Genomic DNA, 23,968 nt, shown 5'->3' with positions numbered 1-23,968 from the left:
AAATTCGATCAGTTGGATGGTTATCAAAAAGCTGAGGAGGATATGCGCTTCATGAAGTTTGATTGGGATGCCGTCAAGGCAAGGATAGCCCTTGACCCGACTGTTCCATGGGTCATGGGTCAGAACACCACCATGCCTAAGGGAATCAAGCGGGCATACTTGAACGATGAGGCTCGGCTATGGCATCAGATCCTAAGCAACTTTATTATGCCGAGTACTCACGAGACGGAGCTACATGCCGCTATGATCACCATCCTATAATGTGTGATGGAGGGTAAGGACCTGTACCTGCCATGCTTCATTCGATACTACATGGCCAGGGTCCACGTCCGAGGCACTCTCCCCTTTCCATATCTGATTACACAGCTTGGCCGTCGAGCTGACGTGCCTTGGGAGGATGCTGATGAGAAGCCACCTGCTGCAGAATGCAAGAAAATCATTCCTCACAGCAGGAACTTTCTGGCTTTGGGCTACATACCTCCATTCCTCACTCCTACTGATGAGACAGTCATACCATCTGCCGGCCCCTCTTCTTCTACAGCTACCCCTGCTACCACCACTGCACCTCCACCTGCCTCAGAGCCGGTTTATCACCTAGTGCACCGCCTGTTTCGACAGCTAGACCAGATGGAGCGCCGCAACCGGCGCCGATATGAGAGAGCTGAGCGTCGCAGCAAGCGACGCTATGAGCACCTGAAGCTGATGATACGATCTGGCGATATCCCCTCCGAACCTGACACACCATCAGAGCCATCTGAGGAGGAGGCGGATAATCACGAGGCAGAGACCTATTCACAGAGAGAGGCTGAGCAGGCAGGCACAGAGCAGGCTGCTTCACATCAGGAGGCCCCGCATCAGATTCAGGCTGCAGACCCAGAGGTCCCTATTCAGTCAGCACCTCCTCTGCAGCAGGCAGATCCTCAGACTACCACCACAGAGACCCCAACTACCCACCCTTCTAGTGATGACACCCCTTCACACCCTGCTTGAGTGAGCATCAGGGACGATGCTTCATTTTAAGTGTGGGGAGGTCGCCATCTCTGGCGTACTTTTTGGTGAACCACTACAGACCCTTTTTATTTTATTTTGTTCTTTTTCTGTATTTTTCTCTTTTATTTTTATTTTTATTTTCTCGGTACTTATACATTACTATTTTCATGTATTTTTACTCTATTTCTGCATGTTGCACTTTTAGTTCATATTTTAGCTAGTTAGTTTAGTTGCAATTCTAACTTATTAGTTATAGAAAATGTGGATTAATTAGTATAGTTTACCCTTTTTAGCATAAGATAGCTTAGTTTAAATTGAAAATATAAAAGGAAGTAAACTAGAGACTTGAACATAATAGAAATGATCCACACACCTTGTATATATAGCATTCCATGTTAGTTAGTTAACAACATTTCATCAAGGAGAAACACTAGAACTTTAAAGCCACCTTAAGATTTACATTGAGAATAATGGGAACTCTTAATTTTACTTGCATGACATACATAACTGATATATGATTTTTGAGTTAGAGAATACACAACCTGTGAGTTTCGAGCTTAATTGTATGGTTACATTCAAACCATAATTTTTATTCCTGTGTGTTCCGCCCTTCTTATTTATTCTGGTGTTCTTTACTTTGTTTTAATCTATATGTCCGATTATAGAATAGAAATACATACCAAGAGAGTGATTGAGGCCATTGTTTGATTTTAGCTCACTTATCCCAAATTAGCCTACCTTTTACATCACCCTTGTTAGCCCCCTTCAGCCTTTAAATCCCCTCTTATTCTACAAACCACATTACTAGCCTTAAGCAGAAAAACAAAATAAAAATTTCAAGTTGAATTCTTGGTTAGCTTAAGATAGAAATTGTGTAATTGTTTAAGTGTGGAAAACCTATTGGGAACATGGATGGTAAAAATAAAGGGTAGAAAGTTGAAAAGAATAAAATAATTCAAAATAAAAATTTTTGGGAAGCATGCTCATGTGAAATCAAAATAATTGAATTATCATGTGCATTAAAAAAAATATTTATTTATTTTTTTGAATAAAGGGGAATACAAAAGAATTTCTCAAATACAAAAATAAAGCAATGCACATGGGATAAAAAAAAATTGAAATATGAGCATGTAACATCAAAAGTGGGAAAATATGGGTAAAGTAGGTAAAGAAGCTTTACTTTACAAAGTATGTATGTTAGGTGAGATCTTAGACTAATCAAGGATTCGCTTAATTAGCTCACTTAGCCTTATACATATACCCTTACCTTTACCTTGGCCCCATTACAACCTTAATTAAAGACCTCATGACTTTTGTATGCCTATATTCTATAATTGTTGATTGGTTAGATGAAGAACAAAGTTATAGAAAGTAAGGATAAAAAGAAGAATAGAGTGATTAACCCAATAAATACTGAGTGACTAGACACAAAATTCAGTCAGGGTTCAATAGCTCATCAACATATATCTGTGCTTAAATTATTAATTGTCTTGCAAGTTTGTAAAATATTTTTCTTTTCCATCTCAATTGTAAAAGTGCTTTATCATTATCTAAGGTTTGGCTATGCATATATGATTCCTTGAGAAATGTGAATTAATTCAACTACATGTAAGTTTTATATACAAGTGAATAAAAATTAGAATTGCATGATTCATTTAGGTAGTTGCATTTAGAATAAATTGCATTGCATGAGATTCCACCACTTCAACCTTACCTTACTCTTTTTATCTTGAATTTAGCGTGAGGATATCCTATTGTTTAAATGTGGGGAGGTTGATAAACCCATATTTTATGATATATTTTGTGCCTAATTTAAGTGATTTATTTAATCCTTCACTCACTTATTCATGTTAATTGCATGATTTTACTTTTCCTTCCTTATTATGTGATGTATGTGAAAAACATGTTTCCTATGCTTAAAAAGTAATTAATTTAATTACCCTTTATTTCCATTCGATGCCGTGATTCGTGTGTTGAGTAGTTTCAGATCTTCTAAGGCAGGAATGACTTAAAGGATGGAAAGGAAACATACAAAATTGGAAGGAAAGCATAAAACGGAGTTTTTGAAGAAACTGGCAGCGACGCGATCGCATGGACGACGCGATCGCATGCCAGCGCGAAATGGCAGTGACCTAACCGCGTGCTTGACGCGGACGCATGATTGAAGCGACCGCGTGGCAAGAAAAACTCCAAATGACGCGACCGCGTGACCCACGCGGACGCGTGACAGAGGCCACGCACCAGAAATTACAGAAAACGCCCCCAGTGATTTCTGAAGCCTTTTTGACCCAAATCCAAGTCCAGAAGGCACAGATCAGAGGTTATGAAGTGGGAGAATGCATCCATTCAGAGAGAGTCTCAAATTAGTTACTTTTCATGATTTAGATGTAGTTTTTGAGGGAGAGGTTCTCTCCTCTCTCTTTTAGGATTTAGATTTATGATTTTATTCGCTTTCAGGATTATCTCTTTTTATCAGGTTCAATATTCCTTTTATTTATCTTCTCAATTTAACTTATGAATTCTTCTATGTTACAGATTATTCTTTGAATTAATGTTAATTGAGGTATTTCAGTTTACAATTGTTTCTTTTATTTATATTAATGTTGCTTCCAGTCTGAAGACATTTTTATTCTGGTAGATTTACTTTTTCTCTTTTTGGTCTTGGTTAAGAAATCAGTAACTCAAGAGTTATCAAACTCAACATGATTGATAATTGTTATCTTTGCTAATTGAATTGAACTTCAATAATCTCAATCTTTCCTTAGGGATTAACTAGGATTTGAAGATCTAACTAATTAGTCACTTGACTTTCCCCTACTCTAGCAAATGTTAACTAAGTGGAATTAAGGTTCAATTTTCATCATCATTGATAAGGATAACTAGGATAGGACTTCCAATTTCTCATACCTTGCCAAAAGTTTATTTTACAGTTATTTATTTATTTTACAGTCTTTTACCTATTTTAATTGCAATTTAAATTACTTGCTCCTCATCTTCACAACCCCAATTTACAATCTTCATAATCAATAATAAGAACATACTTCCCTGCAGTTCCTTGAGAAGACGACCCGAGGTTTAAATACTTCGATTATCAATTTTAAAGGGTTTGTTACTTGTGACAACCAAAACGTTTGTAAGAAAGGTTGATTGCTTGGTTTAGTAACTATACTTGCAACGAGAGTTTACTATAACTTCTAAACCATCAATCTTCAGCTCTTTCACTGAGTAATGGCTAATTAGTATTAGTTTTTTTTTTATTACGCTACGTATATACTAAAATCAGCTATCAAAGTCAGTTACTAACATAAAATACATGTTGAAATATAAATAGATATTGAAAATAAATTAAATCACGTATGTCTTTATACATAAATACATTGGTGATTAATTTTAATGAATTTGGATTCTCTAAATTTTAGATTTTCACTTTAGAGAATAAAGTGAGATCTCTCACCATTAAATATTTTTTCTCTCATATTTTCTCTTAGTCCCACCTATGAAATAAATGGTGATAGATCACATTTTATCTTCTAAAGTAAAATTTAAAATTTAGAGGATCTAAATCCAATTTTAATAGCTTATTTTAGTGTACTAATAATATTTTTGTAGTTTTTTGTTGTTATTTTTTGGCTAGTTACAGTTTCACTAAAGAACCAATTAGGCATAAAACCAACTTCAACTAATTAGTTAAAAAATATTCATTATAAAAAAAAACTTCCTATTACTCTAATTTTTTAAATTTCAAAAAAAAAATTAGCTTAGTTGGCTTCACTCATGGTCCATATGATATGGAAGTTGATTAGCTTCAAGGCGAAAAAGATACCAATTTTTAAGGTAGGTGACACATTAATTTGGAGGAACTAGGCAACCATGTCCAAGTTAGTATAACAATGATGGTCAAGTTTGTTTAATTTAGAGAAATGATATTTGGCTTGAGGATCCATTTCCGGCTAAAAATTACTTTGCGTCCATTTCCCCTCTTTCCTCTAAAGAAAAAGAAATATAAAATAGTATAGTTGGCAAACCCAACCCATATCCATCAACCTCGCCTCTTTATTATGACTATAATTGTTTTTGTATCGTCACAAATTCACGGTCCCCTACCCCACTAGCTAGTTCCAATATGTTGATTTTTCGTATACATTATTACTTGGTTGCAAGTAGCAACACACAAAGGTGTCGACCTAAACGAAGCAAAACAACAAAATAAAAGATAAAGTGAAGACAAAGAGAAGACGTAATCTTGTAAGCTTTCTTCATTGCCTATTATTGTGTTTTGGACGACTCAAATAGGTCCAATAATCTAAGAGCAGTTAAAATCGACAACATACTAATAATCGATTCTTTGGAGCATATATCGTGGAACAAGCGATATATTTCACAAAATTATAAAAAAAAGGGAAATAAATGAAATGACGTTAAGAGAATAATGGTCAAATGAAGTTTCAATTCAAATCAATCCCTTCCCCTTTTCTGTCAAGTTGATAGGGACCAACTTCAGAAATTACAAGTGTATTTTTTCAATCTCAATAACTACTGTAATGTAATTAAAAAGTCGAAAATCATTTTAATGCAATTTGCTCATTTCAAAGATTAAAATAGAGTTTAACTCCACTTTTAATTATAAAAGTGATATAATGAAAAAAAAATAAAAATTAATAACCAAATATTTCCAAAAAAATATATATATATATACTAAAAAGTAGTTCACACCAAATTTTTAAAAAATGCAATTAATGCGCATAATATTAAAGTTTATTATTTTTTTTGGTGTTTTATATGACAAAAGCTAGTACATTTTAGATAAAATAGAGAGTGTAGCACTCTTTAAAAATTAATTTACTATCAAAGATTATTAAATAAATTTTATTATTATTATTATTATTATTATTATTATTATTATTATTATTGCCTAAACGAAAGCACACACCAAGAAAAAGAGAAAGAAAAAAACAAACCCTTAACACTGTCCAATATAGAACGACTATTACACCAGCGAAGCAGGATTTGATGGAACTCTTCTATTACTCCAGTGTTCAAATATCTTTATTGTTGGCTGGCAGCGCTCCGACGATCATTCTGAGTGGCTACAGATTTAGAAGCTCTTGAATCCACTCCTTTCTGCCTTTGTCATGAATGACCTCCTAAAACCCAAGAAATCACTGCCACCGAAGAGGGAGATGCACTTGTCCGTCGCCGCTGCTGTCTGGCTAACTCCAAGCACAAAACCGATCTTGGAGAAGAACACCTGTCTCCTCGAAGACGCCATGACTGCGCTGATTCTCAAATGACGATGTCCATGGTTAGCCAACTCCATTAGACTTCCGCCGACGATAAAGAGACACATCGATTTGCCATGTATCTTTCGCTACCCTCCCCCAAATTGGAACAGTTGCTAAGAAACCTAGTTTGGTGTGTCGGAGTCTCTCGCCGCTGTGTTTGGTCCTATGAGCCTCTCTGGTCTTGTCTCTCTTGTTGGGTAGCAATGTTATCCGCTGCTACTTGATGTTGCTAGTTGTGGATGTTCGAAGTGATGAGATTCTGCTTCTGGATTTGGTGTATGGATTTTCAACTTATTTTTTATGTATTATTTATTTCAATTCTAAAGTCCAGTTGCTTTTTTTTTTTGGACAGATGCTTTTTATATTCATATACTTTTTTGTTTTGAATTTCAGCCTAATATCTAAAACTTACAAAAGAAAATCCAAAACTTACAAAAAAAAATGGTTATCTTGATTAAGAAGTTATCTTTTAAATCCACACAATTCATATAAAATATAATAAATAAAAAATTAAAATTTGATGAATTAACAAAAAATACAGCACTCTATACTTAATAAAAAATGTTTAAGAATGACCCGTTTTATATTATTTCTTGTTAGCCAATTCTTTAAAGTATTTATTAGCATATATATATGTGTGATTACGCGTGTACGTGTTCATAATTTATTTACGAAGCAAAATATTATTTTAATTTTAATATTTTGATTAAATCCTCTATTATTATTATTATTATTATTATTATTATTATTATTATTATTATTAGAAATAGTAGTACACATAATTTTTTAAAAAATGCAATCAATGCGCATACGATTAAAGTTTAATTTTTTTTGTGTGTTTTTATATTATTTCTTTTTAGTCATTTTCTTAACTTTAAAGTATTTATTAGCATACATACTTACATAATGTGTGCGCGTATGCATGCGCTTTGTCATGTATCATGTTTTCAGTAAATTTATTTATAAAATAAATTATTATTTTAGTTTTGTTGATTAAGTTCTAATTTTTTATCTAACATTTAAAATATTTTATTTTTATATCTAAATATTTTATCTTGTTTTATTTTAGTCATTTAATTAAAATTAATTTTTTTAAACACATTTTTTTTCTATCATCATCATTTTTTTTTTCTTTTATTATTCTATTTTTTTTACTCTCAAATCACAACAATCACTATCATAGTCACTAAAATTAATATTTTTGCTACTATTGAAAAAAAATATAAAAAAGTAAATATTATTTTTGAAAAACAAATTAATGATAATATTTAATGTTATATATAGAGAGCCTTTATTTGTTTTTTTAAATAGTTTATATACATAGCAAAGTATTTGATAGAATTTTTATAGAGAACTCTATCGGATAAAACGGTCAAAAATAGTTATAGATTCACCCCAATAATTCTGTATTTTATATTTAGTAATTTTCAACAAAATTTTTTATGTTTTTAAAATAAACCCAAACATCACTTTAATGGATTCTCTAGATACAAGAGCAATCATCCCAATCTATTCTTCGGTGCCGTACATCCCTCCGCTACGTTGGTCTTGTTGCTACACCATCTATTCTTTCTTGTGCTTTATACCCCAACCTACAAAGTTCTATTCCACATTCAATTATGAACTCTGATTACCGCCACATGGATTGCACTGCAATAGCTCCATCTCAGACCCGAATCGCTCCTACCATTTCACTACTACCGAATTCTGATCTTTTCCATCCTTCCTGCCTAGCTCATTATCTTCTCAACACGAAACGGATAAGAAATTAGTTATACTAAATTTATTAATTAAGGTTTACATTTAACAATATTTTTTAACAATTCGATGATATGGGATAATATATTTTTACTAAAAATTAAAAAAAAAAAACAAAATATAATTCTTTTCATTTTTTCAATTCTTAGATAATCCTTAGAATATGGTTTAGTTGTCAAACTCTAACTTATTACTATTATTATAATAAACTATGAATGACCTAAAAAACTTATTTTTTCATTCATTCAATTCTTTTAACCAAAGTTTTATTTATCTCCGTCATTATAATCATAGAGTTCAAACTCTTTACTGAGAGTTGATGAATTTCTTATATTGATTAATCATTAATTCTACAAATATTTAAATCATACCCAATATCCATTCAACTAGCACCCAAAGCTATTAGATGTCCGGAATCAAAGTATGATAAACACATTGTTAATTACCATGATCGTCGCAGGTCAAAAAAACTCTAGTACCATAATGTTTATATTGAAAATATCCTATTGACAAATTTGTGATAATTATAACCATTAGAAATTCTTAGAGTGAGTCAATTCAGTGGCTATATATCTACATGCACCATCTATATATATAATTTAATAAATAAGATCTATTAATCTTCATCCAATCACTACAAAAAACAAGGGGTTTAGCCACAGAAGAATCCGTGACTAAACTCCAAAAAAACTGTGACAATTACGCTTTTGCAACAAATAAACATTCGTGGCTAAAGAAGGCGACGCATTTTTAATTAGCCACGCTTTTTACTCCAATAGCCATAATTTTAACCCCGTGAAAACATTTTGTTAGCCACAACTTTGGCACGTTTAGATACGCTTTTTTCTGTGGCAAAAATAAAAGGATGCACAACGAAATAATTATTTCTGCCACACTTTATCCGTGACAAAATTGGCCATGCCGGACTTTTTTGCCACACTTTTTTCCGTGGCTAACGATAAAAGTTAAATTAAAAAAATATCATAATAAAAATGCTCTTTAATATAAAATTACATCATATAATATTAAAAAAATCACATTCCTATACGTATTATCCATAGTATAAAAATATGAAATTAACTAATACTTAGGATTGAAAAACAAATATCCTAGATTAAATGGGTTTAATGTTAAAAAAATATCCAAAAGAAACTATTACAAAACAAATATCAGACTTTACTAAAATGATACAGAAAATTGAAAGCCTAAAAGTACTAACACAAAATGAATTTATTAAACTCTGCATTTCTTGTTACACAGACAACCCACATACAAAAATATTTTCATGTATATAGCAAAAAAGACACATAACTTCAGCCACAAAATTATACACCCCGTCGATACTCCACAGTTACTTTTGTGTGCTCCAATAACATCTGATGAGCAAGACAGAGATAAGAAATTAAGCTAAAAAATTAATAGGCCATGATTTGACTCCTTCAAGGATGATCATAAAAATTAAGGTACAACACTTACTTTTTGAATGTATTTTGCAACTGCATTGCAGCCTTCCGTTGCCAGTTGTATAATATTTTCCAAAATATTAATTGGTAGTTTAGAATCTATCTACAGCGAGCAACAAAAGAAAGAATACATATTGAGATAACAAAAAAAAAGATCTAAAATTAACTTACATTATTGACTAAAAAAAATATAAAAAACAAAATGATGCCACACAAATTAATCCGAAGAAGTGTCACTTTATCCATTAGCAGAATTCCAATAGTAACATCAGAACTTCTAGTACTGTCTTTTACATAATAGATAATTTATTATGAATAAAAAATATAATTAGTCAATTTTTTGATAATTAAGGCAATTAATCAGATTCATATAAATTAATAAAAGATTAAAAAATTAATAGACATGAGAATGTTATTTTGTCTTTGAAGTTCTTGTTATAGATTAACTCCAACAGTTAACAAACCAAATAACATAATATCTACTATAGCATTTAACAATTTAAAACATATATAAATTTAAATAAAACATAAAAAAACATTAAGTTTGATTCACTTCACATACCCCAATTCAAATCGTCCTCCCTATTAAAATAAATTAAACTATACTAACATATAATTTTTACATAGAATAGTAGCCATCAAAACTAAGTTAATATTGAAATTAATTGGTTGATCTGTAAAACTGGGGATAATGAATTAAAAACAAAAGACAAATGTAAAATAGACATAAATATATTATTTTCAACTATTAGACCTACATGAATTTAATTATTAATTAGTAATTAAATGAGTTAATATTCCAATTCATCATAATTAGTAGTTTATAGAATTAGTTAAAACTATAAATATGTACTATTTCAACTAATGCATATTGTGAATTAAGCATTAGAATTGCATTTTGCCTATGGACAAAAGAGACGTGCATAGTAAAAAAAATAAAAATAAAAAAAATAGAAAGAATGAGTTAAATTGTTTGTATATGATTAGTTAGAATTATAAATAAGTACTCTTTTTATACTATTTCAACTAATACATATTGTGAATTAGGTACTGTAACTGCATTTTGACAGAAAGAACACATTATTAAAAAATGTGTTTTTTTAATCATGAATTTTATACTATTTCAGTGCTTAATTCACATGAATTTTATACTTTAACATTCATTGATGCCAGGACGTCGCTTGGGTCACCAATCTTGGCGAGGTTAATAATCACATTATGGTGAAAATAGCCATTGGCTAAACCAAGGATGCGCCTCTTATTCTCAAAGAGCCTAGAGAAAAATAAGCACACAGCTTATTTCAATATATAAAAATCAATTCAACTAATAAACAAAAGGGGTACATACGCATATTTATACTAGTAGGGGAGGGGAAACTTTCATAACTCGGGCGATGTGGGACTAACTCATAACACAATAAAATAATATATGTTAAACTAGAATACTTTAATTAATGACACAAACATAAAGATACATGCTCCTGCATCATTCATCCTCAATTAGTTAGAGCTATAATCATGTATTCTTTTTATACTATTTCAACTAATGCATACCTTATCAATTGAAGATTGCAGCACTAAGAAGGAGAAAGAAGAAACTAACTATCAGCAAACTGAGTAAACCCATCCTAAAAAATTAAATTTATTATTAGGGTTTAAATTTGAAAAAAAAAAAAAGTAGAAACTGCTTATAAAATTTTTGAAAAGATTGAAGAAAACACTCGTTGATAAACACGTAGAATTTGGAGGTAGAAAGATTTGACTTTGCCACGGTGAACATTTGGTCTGTGGCAATTGAGAGAGTCTAGCTCAAGTTGGCTACGAACAAATAAAAACGTAGGAAATTTCCGTACAATTTGGCTACGAAGATGTAAGACGTTGCAAACGATTACCACGGTCATGCAGATTTGCCACTACTTCTCGTTCATGGGTATCTTCCTGTGTGGTAAATTCCCACGTTTCTCGTAGTGAATAAAGACCATATATATACATTGATCTGTCCAAATTATTAATATTCTTTTTAATAATTCTATGACCAATAACAATTTAGATTAAATTATAAAAGATTTATCTCTCATTATTGTGATTACTATCATAATAATAAATCTCTAAATTTAATCAAAAACCTTATTATATTAACCATTTAATATAATAACAATAACAAATTATTTGACACATGATAAATTAGATTGTCGTCGTACTACTTATTTCCAACACATCACATACAAGAACAAAGTGGTTCAATATGCAACTTTTGCAGAATTGTGAAAGATGATCACTCATATTTTCATCACATCATCAAGAACTCGAACTCAAAACCTAAAAATTCAGCTTCGAGCTTTCAAGAAAACCTCAACTGTCCAATCCAAGAAGATGATCACATCCATACCTTCAACAGCAAATGACAATGCATGGTATGCAGAATTCGGAGCCTCCCATTATATCACTGCTGAACATGCCAACTTCTTGAACTCCTCATACCCTTCTCAAACTCCTGAACAACTATTTGTGGGTAATTACCAAAGAGTACCAATTTTACATTATAGTTCTACTGTTCTTTTTAATAAATATTACAATATTTGTTTCATGTTCTTTTAATTACTCAAAATTTACTAAGTGTATCAAAGTTTACAAAAGATAATCATATCTATTTTAAATTATGGCTTAAATTTTGTGCGGTTCGTGATGAGGTTACCAAAAAACCTCTCTTATAATAAGGCATAGATAAATTTAGAATTTACTCCTTTGATCATCTAATTATTCCTAAAGCTATACAGTTGATTGCTACTTTAATTAAGAACCTATAATACTTCTAATCTGTTACCTTTTAGTTCAAAAAGTAATCTTGCTAGTTTAAATAATAAAGATTCCTTTATAGTGCAAAAGACTAAGAAAAATTCATCTGTGTAATAGATATGTTAGTGCTGATAATAATCATCATGTCAATAATACTTTGACAAGTAATAAAATGAGAAATTTTTTAGAATCAGATTCTTTGCCTATATTATCTATCTCGAGTTTAAATTCTGTTGATTTTACTTTAGGTACTTCCAATAGTGTTAATGCAAAATTAAAGGAAGATTTCAATTCAAAATGCATAGCTAGCTCTTGTCCTGTAGCTTTTGGTATTTAGACTAAAATTTCAGGTGATGTTACACTATGGCATAAAAGGCCTGACCACAGTACTGTAAAGACAATAAGTTTGGTGATGAATGAATGTGGTTAGTGTATCAACTAAAAATGAATCTCATAGAGTCTGTGAATTTTGCACAATGGCAAAAATACAACATTTGCTATTTCAATCATCTGAATCAGTGTATAGCATGCTACTTGAGTTTGTATATGTCGTTGACATTTGAGACCCTGCTCCCTTTAATTTTGTTAATGGTTTCAAATACTGTATTGGTTTTCTTAGATGCTTATAGTAAAACTACTTGCATATATCTTCTGGTTAGTAAAAGTCAAGCTTTAGAAGTTTTCAAAAATTACAAAGCTTATATTTGAAAAACAAACTGTTGTAGCATTAAAGCCCTTTAGAGTGATAATGGATAAGAGCTTCTGTCCAAAGTTTTTACACAATTTTTAATAAAGAGAATATACAGAGAATAACGTTTCTTTTTAAACAATGTAAACAATAGGTTAAAAAAAAGTTAATTTAATTTTAAAAATTAAATTTTGAATTAATTAGATATAATCCTTGTTTTGAATTTGACTTTCAATAACCACAAACCCTTCCCCTACACCCACACTGCGTCCCACCCCTACTCCCCACAACCCCCGCCATTTCTCGCGAACCATCGCATGCATTTTGGCTTCCCAGCCTTGTCACGTCTCCATCCCGCCCATCGCTGCAGGCAACCCAGCCTCGTCGCACCTCCATCGCGCCACTGCAAGCAGCCTAGCTTCGTCCTTCATCGCACCGCGGTGACTGCCTCTGCCCCATCGCCTCCATCGTGCATGCGAATGTTTATTTTTCATGCAAATAGGATGTTTATTTTTTATGCGAATGTAATGTTTGTTCTTCATACGAATGAGATATTTATTCTTAATATGGAACGGCTTACCTACACTTGGGGTTGATGATGGCGGGAGACAGCGGCACTTAGGAGCTTTCTCGCCGGCGAGGGGGACTATGTGCTGGGGTAGGTGATAGACGGTTGGCTGCGGTGAAAAGGGATTTGGGTTAGGAGGGGGTATAATTAGGTCAAAGTAAAATTAAGTAAAACTGGTGGGTTTAGGGTAAAAATAAAATTGAATGGTTAGTAAACCTAAAATGTAACTTGTTGTTCACATTGTTCGCATCTCTCATTATTCACTTAACAAGATTTATAAAAAGATAATGACATTTTTCAGAAATGATCATATCTTTATACTCACCAACAATAAGAGAGTATCAAAAGAAAATATAGACATATTTCAAAAATTAATTTTTCTCTTTTAACTACAATTGGTATACTTCTAATACATTGGAATTTTGTCTTTATTACTACTGTGTATTAATAAACAGATTGCCTACACCAATTCTACCTTCTAAAAGTCCTTTTGAAATTCTATTTGAGTTAGTTATCATTGGGAAGTTAGTTAAGAGTTTAGAATCTGTTATGGAATCTGTTGATAGTTGGTTACTTATGAGTGGCCATCATTCACACTCATTGTGTATATAAGAGAGATAGCTACATATGTAATCACACACACTCAATAATATAGCAATTTCAACGTTACATTCACAATTCATACTCTTTTTCTCAGCGATTCATCTCTTTCAATACTTTTACAAATAATGTCCTAGAAGTTTTTTTTTTTTTTTTTTTTTTTTTTTTGGTTTAGTGATAACTCGAGAAAATCTTTTGGGTTTATTTGAATTACTTTTTATATATTTTTTATATTTATCTTATACTTAAATTATTTCTTTTAAAATTTAACAAAGATTGAATTCTAGATCTTTCGGTCATAGAAACTCTAATACTATACTACGATATTATTTTTTGGGCCCAGCTACACATACAAGTATCCAAGCTTCCAAGTTGGCCCAGCCCAAATCGAAGACACGCGCATAAGGAAGCATAACATGGCGCGTCAAAATCACGCGCTCAACACAAACGGTTCGTATGGCAGACTCTTCCACTTCCTCCACTTCTTCCACTTCTCAAAACGCTTCGAAACCAAGGAAACGCTCCCAATTTCGAGCAAAAATCAAAGTTCAAAAAATAGAAATCGTTGTTCGAAACCTCCATCAAAACAACATCAAACTCTACGTGAAGAATCTGAAGAGAAAACGAAGCAAATACACTCAACGTAAGTTCATCAAGAAAACCTCCCAATTTTAGTTTTCTTCTACGTCGTTCTTCTCTAGGGTTTACTGTGCTATTATTCTTGCTTCTTTGTCACACTGTTCTAAGTTCTACGTCATTCTTCTAAGTTTTACGTCGTTCTACATTCTTGTTCTAAGTTCTCTTGCTACTGTTGTTGATTTTTGGGGCTTTATTCCGTAGATTGGGGGTTGTATACTGTTTGAACTTGTAATGTGACTTGATATTGATGCATGTTTGAGTGATATCTCACTGATATATATGAATGTATCTGAATAATTTCAATGGGTGTATCTCACTGTTATCAATGGGTGTATCTGATTCTTACATATGGGTGTATCTTACTCTTATCAATGGGTGTATCTGACTCATATATGCGTGTATCTTACTGATATCTGAATTAATTTGATATTGAAGCATGTTTGAGTGATAACTGACTGATATATATGGATTTATATGAATAATATCTATGGGTGTATCTCCCTGTTAACAATGAGTGTATCGGATTCTTACATATGGGTGTATCTTACTGTTATTAGACCTTGTAATGTTGCTTGATATTGAAACATGTTTGACTGATATCTGACTGATATATATGAATGTATCTGAATAATTTCAATGGGTGTATCTCACTGTTATCAATGGGTGTATCTGATTCTTACATATGGGTGTATCTTACTGTTACTAATGGGAGTATATTTGTGTGTATTTTTTGTTTCAGACAAAATGGCAGCAAGAAACCAAACGAAAGACCTTAAGTGTGCCACACATCTCCTGAGTGATAAGTTCAGAAACATGGCTGAGGAGAAGAAGGCAATTGTCAGGGATCTCGGATTTGGTGGGTTGATGCACGTCCCACCTCTAAGGGTGGATCACCAACTCTTAAGGGAACTGGCAAACAACTTCAAACTTGGGGAGAACAAACTGAAGACAGGATATGGTTCTTTCCAAATAACACCAAAGACAATAGGTGATGCGCTTGGCATCAATGCAACAGGTAACTAGCTCAAAATTATAGGTGTATATTAAGTTCATGCTTGGGTGTATTTAAGGTTGATGCTTGGGTGTTTTTGAACCGATTTTGATACTTTGTTGTTTTCTTTTTTGTAGGAAATCTGTTTCCTGAGAAAGTTGAGTATAAGCAACTTTATAAGCAACTTTCTGATGATGACAAAATAATTTATAGAAGATTCCAGGGTAAGACCCTCAAAAGTCTTACCGATGAAATGATGGAAATCGGCGTTGGCAGCGAAGAGGAACGCCTGATGTTCAAGAGGATATTCATCCTCTACATACAGATGGCGTTCCTTTTGCCAACGACGATAAACAAAATATCGCCCGTGCACCTCGCCCCAATTTTTAAGATGGACGGCATATCGGAGAGAAACTGGGGGGCGCATGTTTTGACCTTCTTGATCAAAGGCATCACAGACTACCAGGATAAGAAGAAGAAGGCAATTGATGGCTGCCTCTTTGCCCTCATGATAATATACTTTCATCTTTCTGAAAACAAAGGCAAGAAGAGGGCCGAAAGACCACCAAAGCCTTGGATTGCCAACTGGACTAAGGAGAAGTTGGTGGAAAGAATGACTGCAGAAAAAGAAGAAACTTTGGTAAGTAAACATAATATGTTGCTTGTATTTTATTTACCTGAATGCTGCTAGCTAAAATATCTCATGTTTCAGGGGATTGTGAAGATGGCGGAGACAAGAGCAAGAGAAAAAATGAAAGAAAAAGAAAAAAAAGAAAAAACACAAGAAATCAAAAAAACAAAAAAAAGGAAGGCGAGTCCAACATCGTCTTCGGAGACAGAAACAGCTACTGACAGTGACACTACTACCTCTGAGTCTGAGAGTCAACAAGACTCGGAGGATTCAGCAAGAAAACACCCCATCAAAAAGGGGAAAAAGTAAGTACCATACTTGGGTGTAATTTCTTTTTCGAGTTGGGTGTATCTTGTTGATCACGTTGGGTGTATTTTATTATGTTCTAAATAATCACTGTTTGCCTTCCAGAATGGACTCCAGAAAAAGAAAGCAGAGGCAAGAGGAGCCAGATTCTGATTCAGAATCTGAATCTGAACAAAGTGATGAGTAATGTCCTGAAATTATTACTCCTTTCTTTTGGCTTCATTATAAAGATTTCGTGTATTAACTGAAGTGTCTGTTATTAACTTATAGGAGTGAAGAATCATCACCTGCAGAGAAGGAGAAGGAAAAGAAAAAAACAAAAACAACACCAAAAAAGTAAGCACTTCTTTGCATAATATTCTGTGATAAAATTAATTTTTTATTTCTGATTGGTACTCTTTTTTTTCCACCCAGAACACAACCAAAAAAGAAAAAAGTTCTCGTGGAGGATTCACCTCCTAAAGAAGACCAATACTTTGACGGGTACAGTACCTCGTAAGCTATATTACCGTCTATCGTCGTAATTATTTTTGTTAACATCTTCCTTTATGAATGTAGTGAGACATATGAAATATCAAGTGATGAACTGGATGAATGGCTAGGGCAAAACGTTGATAAATCTGCTGCAGAGGGGTATGTCTTGATGGGCTGTCTATTTCATATTTTTTTGTGTTTTGCATGCTAATAATTGTTTCTTGTTTTGCAGGGAGAACCAACCTGACCTGCGATCGACAGAAGGTCGCTATGTGTCGTCTGAAACGTAAGAAGCTTTATTATTTAATAAAATCTTGTTATCATGAATTGGGTGTGTCTTGTGGTACCATTTGGGTGTATTGAGTGGATCAAGTTGGGTGTATGTTGTCTAATAAGTTGGAATATTAACTTTGTTGTGTTGCTTGGATCAAATCTGTCTTAGAATACCGGCTGTGAACTTGGGAACTGATGCTCCTTCCTCTCAAGGAAACACAGAACAGAGTAGTGTAAACCAGCCGTCACAGAGCATGTAATTTCTCTTTCAAATCACCGTTACTTTTGTTCTTCTATTACCCTTCTACTTCTAATTCTGTATATATTTTTTTTTAGAAAAAAAAGCCCTTTATTATTTTATTCAAGAAAAAAAAGGCAGGAAAAAAAAGCAAAAACTGCAAGTATGTAAGTTCTCAAAAAAACAAAGCCTGTCTTATTTTTGAATTGTTCGGGTGTATTTCTTGAATTTCTTTGGGTGTATTTTAGGTTGAGTCCGTCTGATTCGAATATGATGGTTGTGAGGGAACAGACACCGTCCGAAGCGCTTGCAATGTGAGTTTTACAATAATATTCAACCTTATAACCTTATTATTTTCAAAGGCGTTGTTAACCTTTCATTTTTCTTCTTGTTTAGAGTCCCGATTCAGGTTTTTGTGCCGGCATCCCAAACAACCACAGAGACAGATTTTGAACCAACCCCTATGCTACAGATTGAAGGGACTACAGAAACGTAAGAAATAGTATTGAGTGTATATTTGTTTGGAGTTTGGGTGTATATTAGCTAACAGTTTGGGTGTATATTGTTCCTGATTAGTTTCTTTTATGCCGTGATTAATTTTTTGTAACTGTGCAGCACTCCTGAAACCCCCAAACAACTTCAAGAGACCACACCCACGGTTCCCCCAGCTCCAACTAAAGTGTAAGTTCATCAGACTAAAATCAATCTTTGCTTATCATCTGTATATTCTTATTCTTATTCTTATTCTTATACATGATGACGCAGTCATCCAGACGCAGAAGACGCTGCTGCCCTGTTGATGATGGCACGGACAGCTTCCTATGTTCCGAAAACAGATCCAGGGGTGCCATCATTCAGCCTTGGATTGACTGATTCAAGCCAGGAGGGGGCGTCAACGCAGGAGACAGAAATGGAAAAATCTCCAGAAGCTGCGAATTTGATAGAACAATTGGACAGTTTGGTCCAAAGAATAGCAAGCAGCGCGACGAAGGGAAAAAACACAAGTCCACAAATTCAGAGGGAGACTGGGGGAGAAAGTTCTGCAAAGTTTGAAACTCCTCGGGGATTATATCAGATTACGGATGATATGAAACAAAAGTGCTACATCTGGGGGACGAGACTGAAGGAAGATGCAGATGGCAATACTAACGAGTATGAGGAGATGTGCACTCTGATTGGCCAAGGAGAATACATTTTGATGAGAATGCACCTTGCTTCCCTCCAGGCAAAAAGTGATATAGAATCTCAGGTAATATTAGAATAAGATTACTGTTTTTACACCAAAGTCAATTACAATGCTTATTAATGTAAAATTGATTTCGGCATATATTTCTAGATTGTATCTGCCGTCTGCCTCATCCTCAACAACAAAAATGAAAAGAGATTTCAAGAACAAATATACTGTCTCCCCCCCGATATTGTGGTAAGTCTTACTTCTACGATCTTCGGGTGTATTTTCTGTATTGATTTGGGTGTATTTGTCACGTTCCATTGGGTGTAAGTTTAGTGTTTCATTTCTCGTTTCCCATTCTTGCAGTGCATGGCGCTTTCGGATCACCCAAACGGGGAATTCGTATCACCAAAAACGAAAAAGGAATTCAGGGTGGAAGCCTACCCGAGTTTCATTCCCTTCATAGATAGAAAAAAATTGACTTCGCACCCATATGTAAGTTTTCGTTTGCTAAATTTGTTACTACGCTTATTTACTTATTTGCAAAATAAAATAACACACTGTTCATGTGTGGGAATCCTTCAGATTTTTGCCCCTGTCTGCTACGCCGGGCATTGGTGGTTATGGCTGATAAATACAAGAAAGCGGAAATGTCAAATACTTGACCCGCTACACAAAATAGCTCCCACTGATGAGAGAAAGACCATTAATAAATTCACTGTAAGTTGCCTCTGTCTTCTTTACTTTAATAGATAGGTCTATTTCGTTAGTTGTGATGGGTGTATATTGTCCATTCAGTTGGGTGTATCTTGTCCATTCATTCGGGTGTATTACTGATTTGTTTTCGTATTTAAGGGATACGTATTTTCAAGATTGATAACATATGCCGGCGGGAAACCTCTTCAGAAAGGGGAGAGGGAGAAGGAAATTAAATCACCATATGTTAAAATATCAGGCCAAAAAACAAGGTATAAATTTGTGAGTCTGAACATTAAACTTTTGTAAATGAGATTTGTAATTTATATTCTTTGTTTTCAGCTATGACTGCGCTGTGTACGTTATGAAATGGATGGAGATAATTGAGCCAGAAAACATCAAAAAGGGGAAGTATCAATGGGATAATTGGCCACAGGTAACTGTCTTTAAAACCATATAACTCTGTATTACTTTACTGAATTAATATTGCTGTTTAAACAGAATATACTTTTTTATTGTAGGAGGAGGTGGACCACTATAGAGTGGAATACGCATCCCGTATACTATTCAGTGAGATGAATACACAGAGAGATCAGGCAATTAGAGAGAGTAGTGCTATAAGGCTGTCGAAGCCATCCTCTATATTATTAAGTCCATTTTGTCAGATTAATTCTACTGATATAGAAAGTGGGTAGTTTGTAAATTGAACAAATGATGTAAATATTTGCCATTTATCAACAACTTCTATTCCATGTATATTTTTTCCCATTTATCAACAACTTCTATTCCATGTTAAATTATCTGTGCTGGTAAACTGTCTGTGATGTATTCAAAAGCTGTATTACAGGTGGTAAAATATGAAGGAAAAAATCAAGGCATATATAAACACAAACTATAAACTGCTACACCCAACGCAAGTCTAATAATACACCCAAGGTTGTATAAAAATATACACCCAAACTGTCTGCACCGTATTCAAAATGTATGAATTACATGTACTAAAATATGAAGAAAAAAATCAAATCAAATATAAACCCATAACCTGAGAATTTTTACAGCTTTTGTTTTATATATATCTATATATGTGTCTATATCTAAATTGTGAATTAACGAAAATACACCCAAAATAACGGTGCTTTTACACCCATATTCTGAAAAACTATACACCCAACCAGTTATCCCCTGCTGCTGGTACCCTGAACTGATAACTCATAACGTGTCCTTGATATTGGCTGCAATTTGAATGCGCCGCTGATGCAGCATCAAACAGGTTTATCTGAAATATAACACACACACATTACCTAAACTATTAACGAGAAAAATAAACTCAATCGCCACAAATTTAAAGAACATTACTTTTACCTCGCTTAAAACTTTCGTCTTCTTCTTCTTTGTGGCATTTGCGATCTGTTTCTCCAGCTTTGAACCTAGCCTGTTTTTTGGACGTCCTCTTGTTCGAATCCTTGGCGGGCTTTGAAGCTCGTTAACGGATTCCAAGTTGGCGTCTTCGTGGGATAAAGAAGATGTCCCCTTCCTTTTGGCTTTTAATGCTTCCATCTCGGCCATGACGTTATCGTACGCGCGGTGCAGAATTGCAGTCAGCTCCTCCGATTCGGAGGCAAATTCGCATATATTTTGCGAACGAAAAACCAATTGGTCGAACCTCTTGCTTCTTGGCTCCATTAGTGGCTCGTCGTGGCTGCTCTTGATGTGTGTGTGTCGCCTCTTTACCTTCTTGCTCCATCGTTCCAGTATGTATCTCGGTGACACTTGGCTTACTTGTTCGAAGCTTAACACGCTTAGTGCGTGACGGCACAGTATCCCTCTCGACTCGAATAATAAGCAATGGCATTTTACCTCGGCTGCAACCGAGTCGTAAGTAACCACGAACTTGTTGAATATTGAGCTGGAAACTTGTTCTCCGACTTCGTATACTGAATAGCCTAGAGCGGAATTCTTCAGTCTGGTGATGCAATTCGCCTTTCCTCTGAATTGCGCTTGGACTTCCCTAAACTTTGCGTGAGTGTATGCATCTTGAAACTGAGCTTCAATGCAGGATTTCGTTGCACACGGTATGACCGTATGAAAATCTGCAGCATCTGATTCTCTCTCTGCTTGCTCCCTGCTTCCGAGGCAATTATCGTATTGTTTGACGAACTGAATAAGCGAGCTGTTCCGGGTGATATACTTGTTAAAAAATGAATGCATGCTCTCGCTCCTTTGTGTGCTTCTCATCCCTGCCCAGAAATGGTGATCCAGATAGATAGGAACCCATATGTGACGGTCTTCGTACAGATCTGCATAATACACCCAAAGACAGTCTATAAATACACCCGAGAAAATATGTAACTTACACCTCTGATGCAGATTTTAAAAAGACATTACCTGAAAGCCACTTGTTGTCCCCAAGACCAAAATTCAGCAGAAAATCGTTCCAATTCCTATCGAATGAGTCTTTGCTTTGAGAGTTCCAAACAACTTGGCTCATTTCTTGTTCGATATCGGCATGTCCCTTGTACCCGTTTAATTTGCTTGGAATCTTCTTCATGATGTGCCAAATGCACCAGCGGTGAACTGTTGTTGGCATACAGGCCTCTAAAGCCCTTTTCATGGATGCGCACTGATCGGTGAGAAACCCTTTCGGAGCGTTTCCTCCCATGCAACGAATCCAGCTTTGAAATAACCATTTGAATGATTCAATTTCTTCGTTCTTCATCAAAGAGCATCCGAGAAGTGTTGATTGACCGTGGTGATTCACCCCGACAAAAGAACCACAGACCAAATTATACCTGAAACAAATTACCATGGTCCAGAATGCAAAATCATTAGCTACACCCTAACAAATGCTTCGCATACACCCAATGAAACAGCCAATATACACCTCTACTGCGGATTCGTAAAAATAAATTAATTTGGCATCATAAACAGGGACAGTTTGTTACCTGTTTGTGTTGTAGGTGGTGTCGAATGAAATGACGTCTCCGAAATACTCAAAGGCGGCTCTGCTTCTTGCATCGGCCCAAAAAGCCAGCTTAATCGATTGATCCTCTTCGAGTTGGAGCTCAAAAAAGAAATTCGGATTCTTCTCTTTCATTCTTAACAAATATTTCCCGAATTCCTTTGCATCTTCTTGTTCGGAAACATTCCGCACTTCCCTGGTAATGTAATTCCTCACGTCCTTTTCGATAAAATTTAACTCGCGGTGACCCCCGGCAGCCGCAACAAATGATTGGTAGGTTTTGCTTGGTCTGATACCGGCCTCCTCGTTATTCTCTATCGTACGACGAATGGACATGCTTAGTTCCCTGTGCTGTTTGAGCATCTCTGCTTTGCTTGGACAGCAGGGGTGTGAATGATCCAGCACAACCTTTGAAATGATCCAAGCACCGACATCCTTCAATGTGTGTATATAAATTCTTGCAGGACAGTTTAGACCGGCTGTCGGATTGGTCTTCTCGGCCGGAGATATTTTAGATTTCCATTTTCCCTCTCTGCTACATGTAATCAGTTGGTTCTTAATCTCGTTTCCCTTCCTATTTGTGCACCGAACTCTTGTAGAGAAACCTGCAGCCTTGGCGTAGTTCCTGTAAAATTTTCCAGCATCTTCAAGGGTAGTAAAGGTCATTCCAACCTTTGGAACAAGCTCGTCATCAACAACTGAGACAGGCTGCAAAAGACACCGTGTCAGAACTGTAAATACACCCATAGATATGATTCAAATACACCCAATCATGTCTAATACGATACACCCTAACCGCAACAACTCAACTACAGAATGACTTTTAAAGCAATAAACTGTAAATACACAGCATGCAGATATAATACAGTTCTAAAAACACACCTAATCATGTCTGTTATAATACAGCTGAACAACAACAAGTAAATTAAAATAACAAAAAACCAGTAAAGTGTAGATACACCCACACTTCTAGCTAAAGTACACCCAAACAAGAATTGATCTACACCCGAGCGTCTGCTACAAATTCCAAGTAATTAATCACAACTAATACATTGAATCGACAGATTCACGTAAACGTGTTACTTTCACAGTAATGTTCAGCAATTTTTCAACTACACAATGCTATACAAATTACTGAAAGAAATTTCATACTAATCCTATGTAAATCAAACCTCAGGGACTTCGTTAGATTCTGACTCATAATCCACTTCGCCTGCATTCAGATGACAATCTGAGGTTGTATGATCCATTATCTTCAAAACGAGATCAAACTTTGATTTCGAAAAACAACAAATCAAAAATAGAAAACGAAGATGGAGTTGCAGAGAGAGACAAAGGTAACCTAAACGAAGAAGATGCTAGTGAGAAAAGGAGAAGAAAAGAACAATGGAGAAGAAGGAGGGTAAACGCGGGAGAAGAAGAAGAACGAAATCTCAAAATAACGA

At 34.5% G+C, this 23,968-nt stretch overlaps 2 protein-coding genes across 3 annotated transcripts; one reads left to right on the top strand and one right to left on the bottom strand.

Annotated features, from left to right (window-relative positions):
- The first annotated feature begins 14,486 nt into the window (after positions 1 to 14,486).
- Positions 14,487 to 20,320, top strand: LOC112754083 (uncharacterized). 2 transcript variants are annotated; one of them, XM_072221312.1, is made up of 21 exons: positions 14,487 to 14,788; positions 15,524 to 15,799; positions 15,913 to 16,415; positions 16,488 to 16,711; positions 16,818 to 16,895; positions 16,983 to 17,048; positions 17,127 to 17,195; positions 17,271 to 17,345; positions 17,419 to 17,472; positions 17,629 to 17,715; positions 17,796 to 17,864; positions 17,946 to 18,011; positions 18,094 to 18,189; positions 18,313 to 18,378; positions 18,463 to 18,946; positions 19,034 to 19,120; positions 19,235 to 19,363; positions 19,454 to 19,588; positions 19,724 to 19,836; positions 19,907 to 20,000; positions 20,086 to 20,320. In XM_072221312.1, exons 1-21 carry the CDS (start codon positions 14,602 to 14,604, stop codon positions 20,257 to 20,259), a joined length of 3,132 nt encoding a protein of 1,043 aa, XP_072077413.1. In that variant the 5' UTR covers positions 14,487 to 14,601; the 3' UTR covers positions 20,260 to 20,320. The 2 variants fall into 2 exon arrangements, with proteins under 2 accessions (XP_072077413.1, XP_025657464.2); XM_025801679.3 differs by lacking the exon at positions 17,796 to 17,864.
- Positions 20,321 to 20,723: 403 nt separating this feature from the next.
- LOC140180282 (protein FAR-RED IMPAIRED RESPONSE 1-like) lies at positions 20,724 to 22,223 on the bottom strand. The gene is made up of 3 exons (XM_072220740.1): positions 21,950 to 22,223; positions 20,927 to 21,861; positions 20,724 to 20,840 (listed from the first exon to the last, which is right to left on the bottom strand). Exons 1-3 carry the CDS (start codon positions 22,221 to 22,223, stop codon positions 20,724 to 20,726), a joined length of 1,326 nt encoding a protein of 441 aa, XP_072076841.1.
- Positions 22,224 to 23,968: the final 1,745 nt, after the last annotated feature.

Source organism: Arachis hypogaea, chromosome 16 (assembly GCF_003086295.3).
Source record: "Arachis hypogaea cultivar Tifrunner chromosome 16, arahy.Tifrunner.gnm2.J5K5, whole genome shotgun sequence".
In the NCBI taxonomy this organism is placed as follows: domain Eukaryota; kingdom Viridiplantae; phylum Streptophyta; class Magnoliopsida; order Fabales; family Fabaceae; genus Arachis; species Arachis hypogaea.
The sequence above is the reverse complement of the archived record's forward strand: the minus strand, read 5'-3'. Positions and strand labels throughout refer to the sequence as shown.

Bases quoted from the DNA above. Each gene is read 5' to 3' on its own strand.
- LOC112754083 (XM_072221312.1), top strand. From the start codon at position 14,602: ATGGCAGACTCTTCCACTTCCTCCACTTCTTCCACTTCTCAAAACGCT. The intron at 17,716-17,795 runs GTAATTTCTCTT...ATTTTTTTTTAG, and splicing joins AACCAGCCGTCACAGAGCAT to AAAAAAAAGCCCTTTATTAT. The intron at 19,589-19,723 runs GTAAGTTGCCTC...TTCGTATTTAAG, and splicing joins AGACCATTAATAAATTCACT to GGATACGTATTTTCAAGATT.
- LOC140180282 (XM_072220740.1), bottom strand. From the start codon at position 22,223: ATGGGAGGAAACGCTCCGAAAGGGTTTCTCACCGATCAGTGCGCATCC. The intron at 21,862-21,949 runs GTAATGTCTTTT...TGTATTATGCAG, and splicing joins GGACAACAAGTGGCTTTCAG to ATCTGTACGAAGACCGTCAC. The intron at 20,841-20,926 runs GTAAAAGTAATG...GTTATATTTCAG, and splicing joins AGACGAAAGTTTTAAGCGAG to ATAAACCTGTTTGATGCTGC.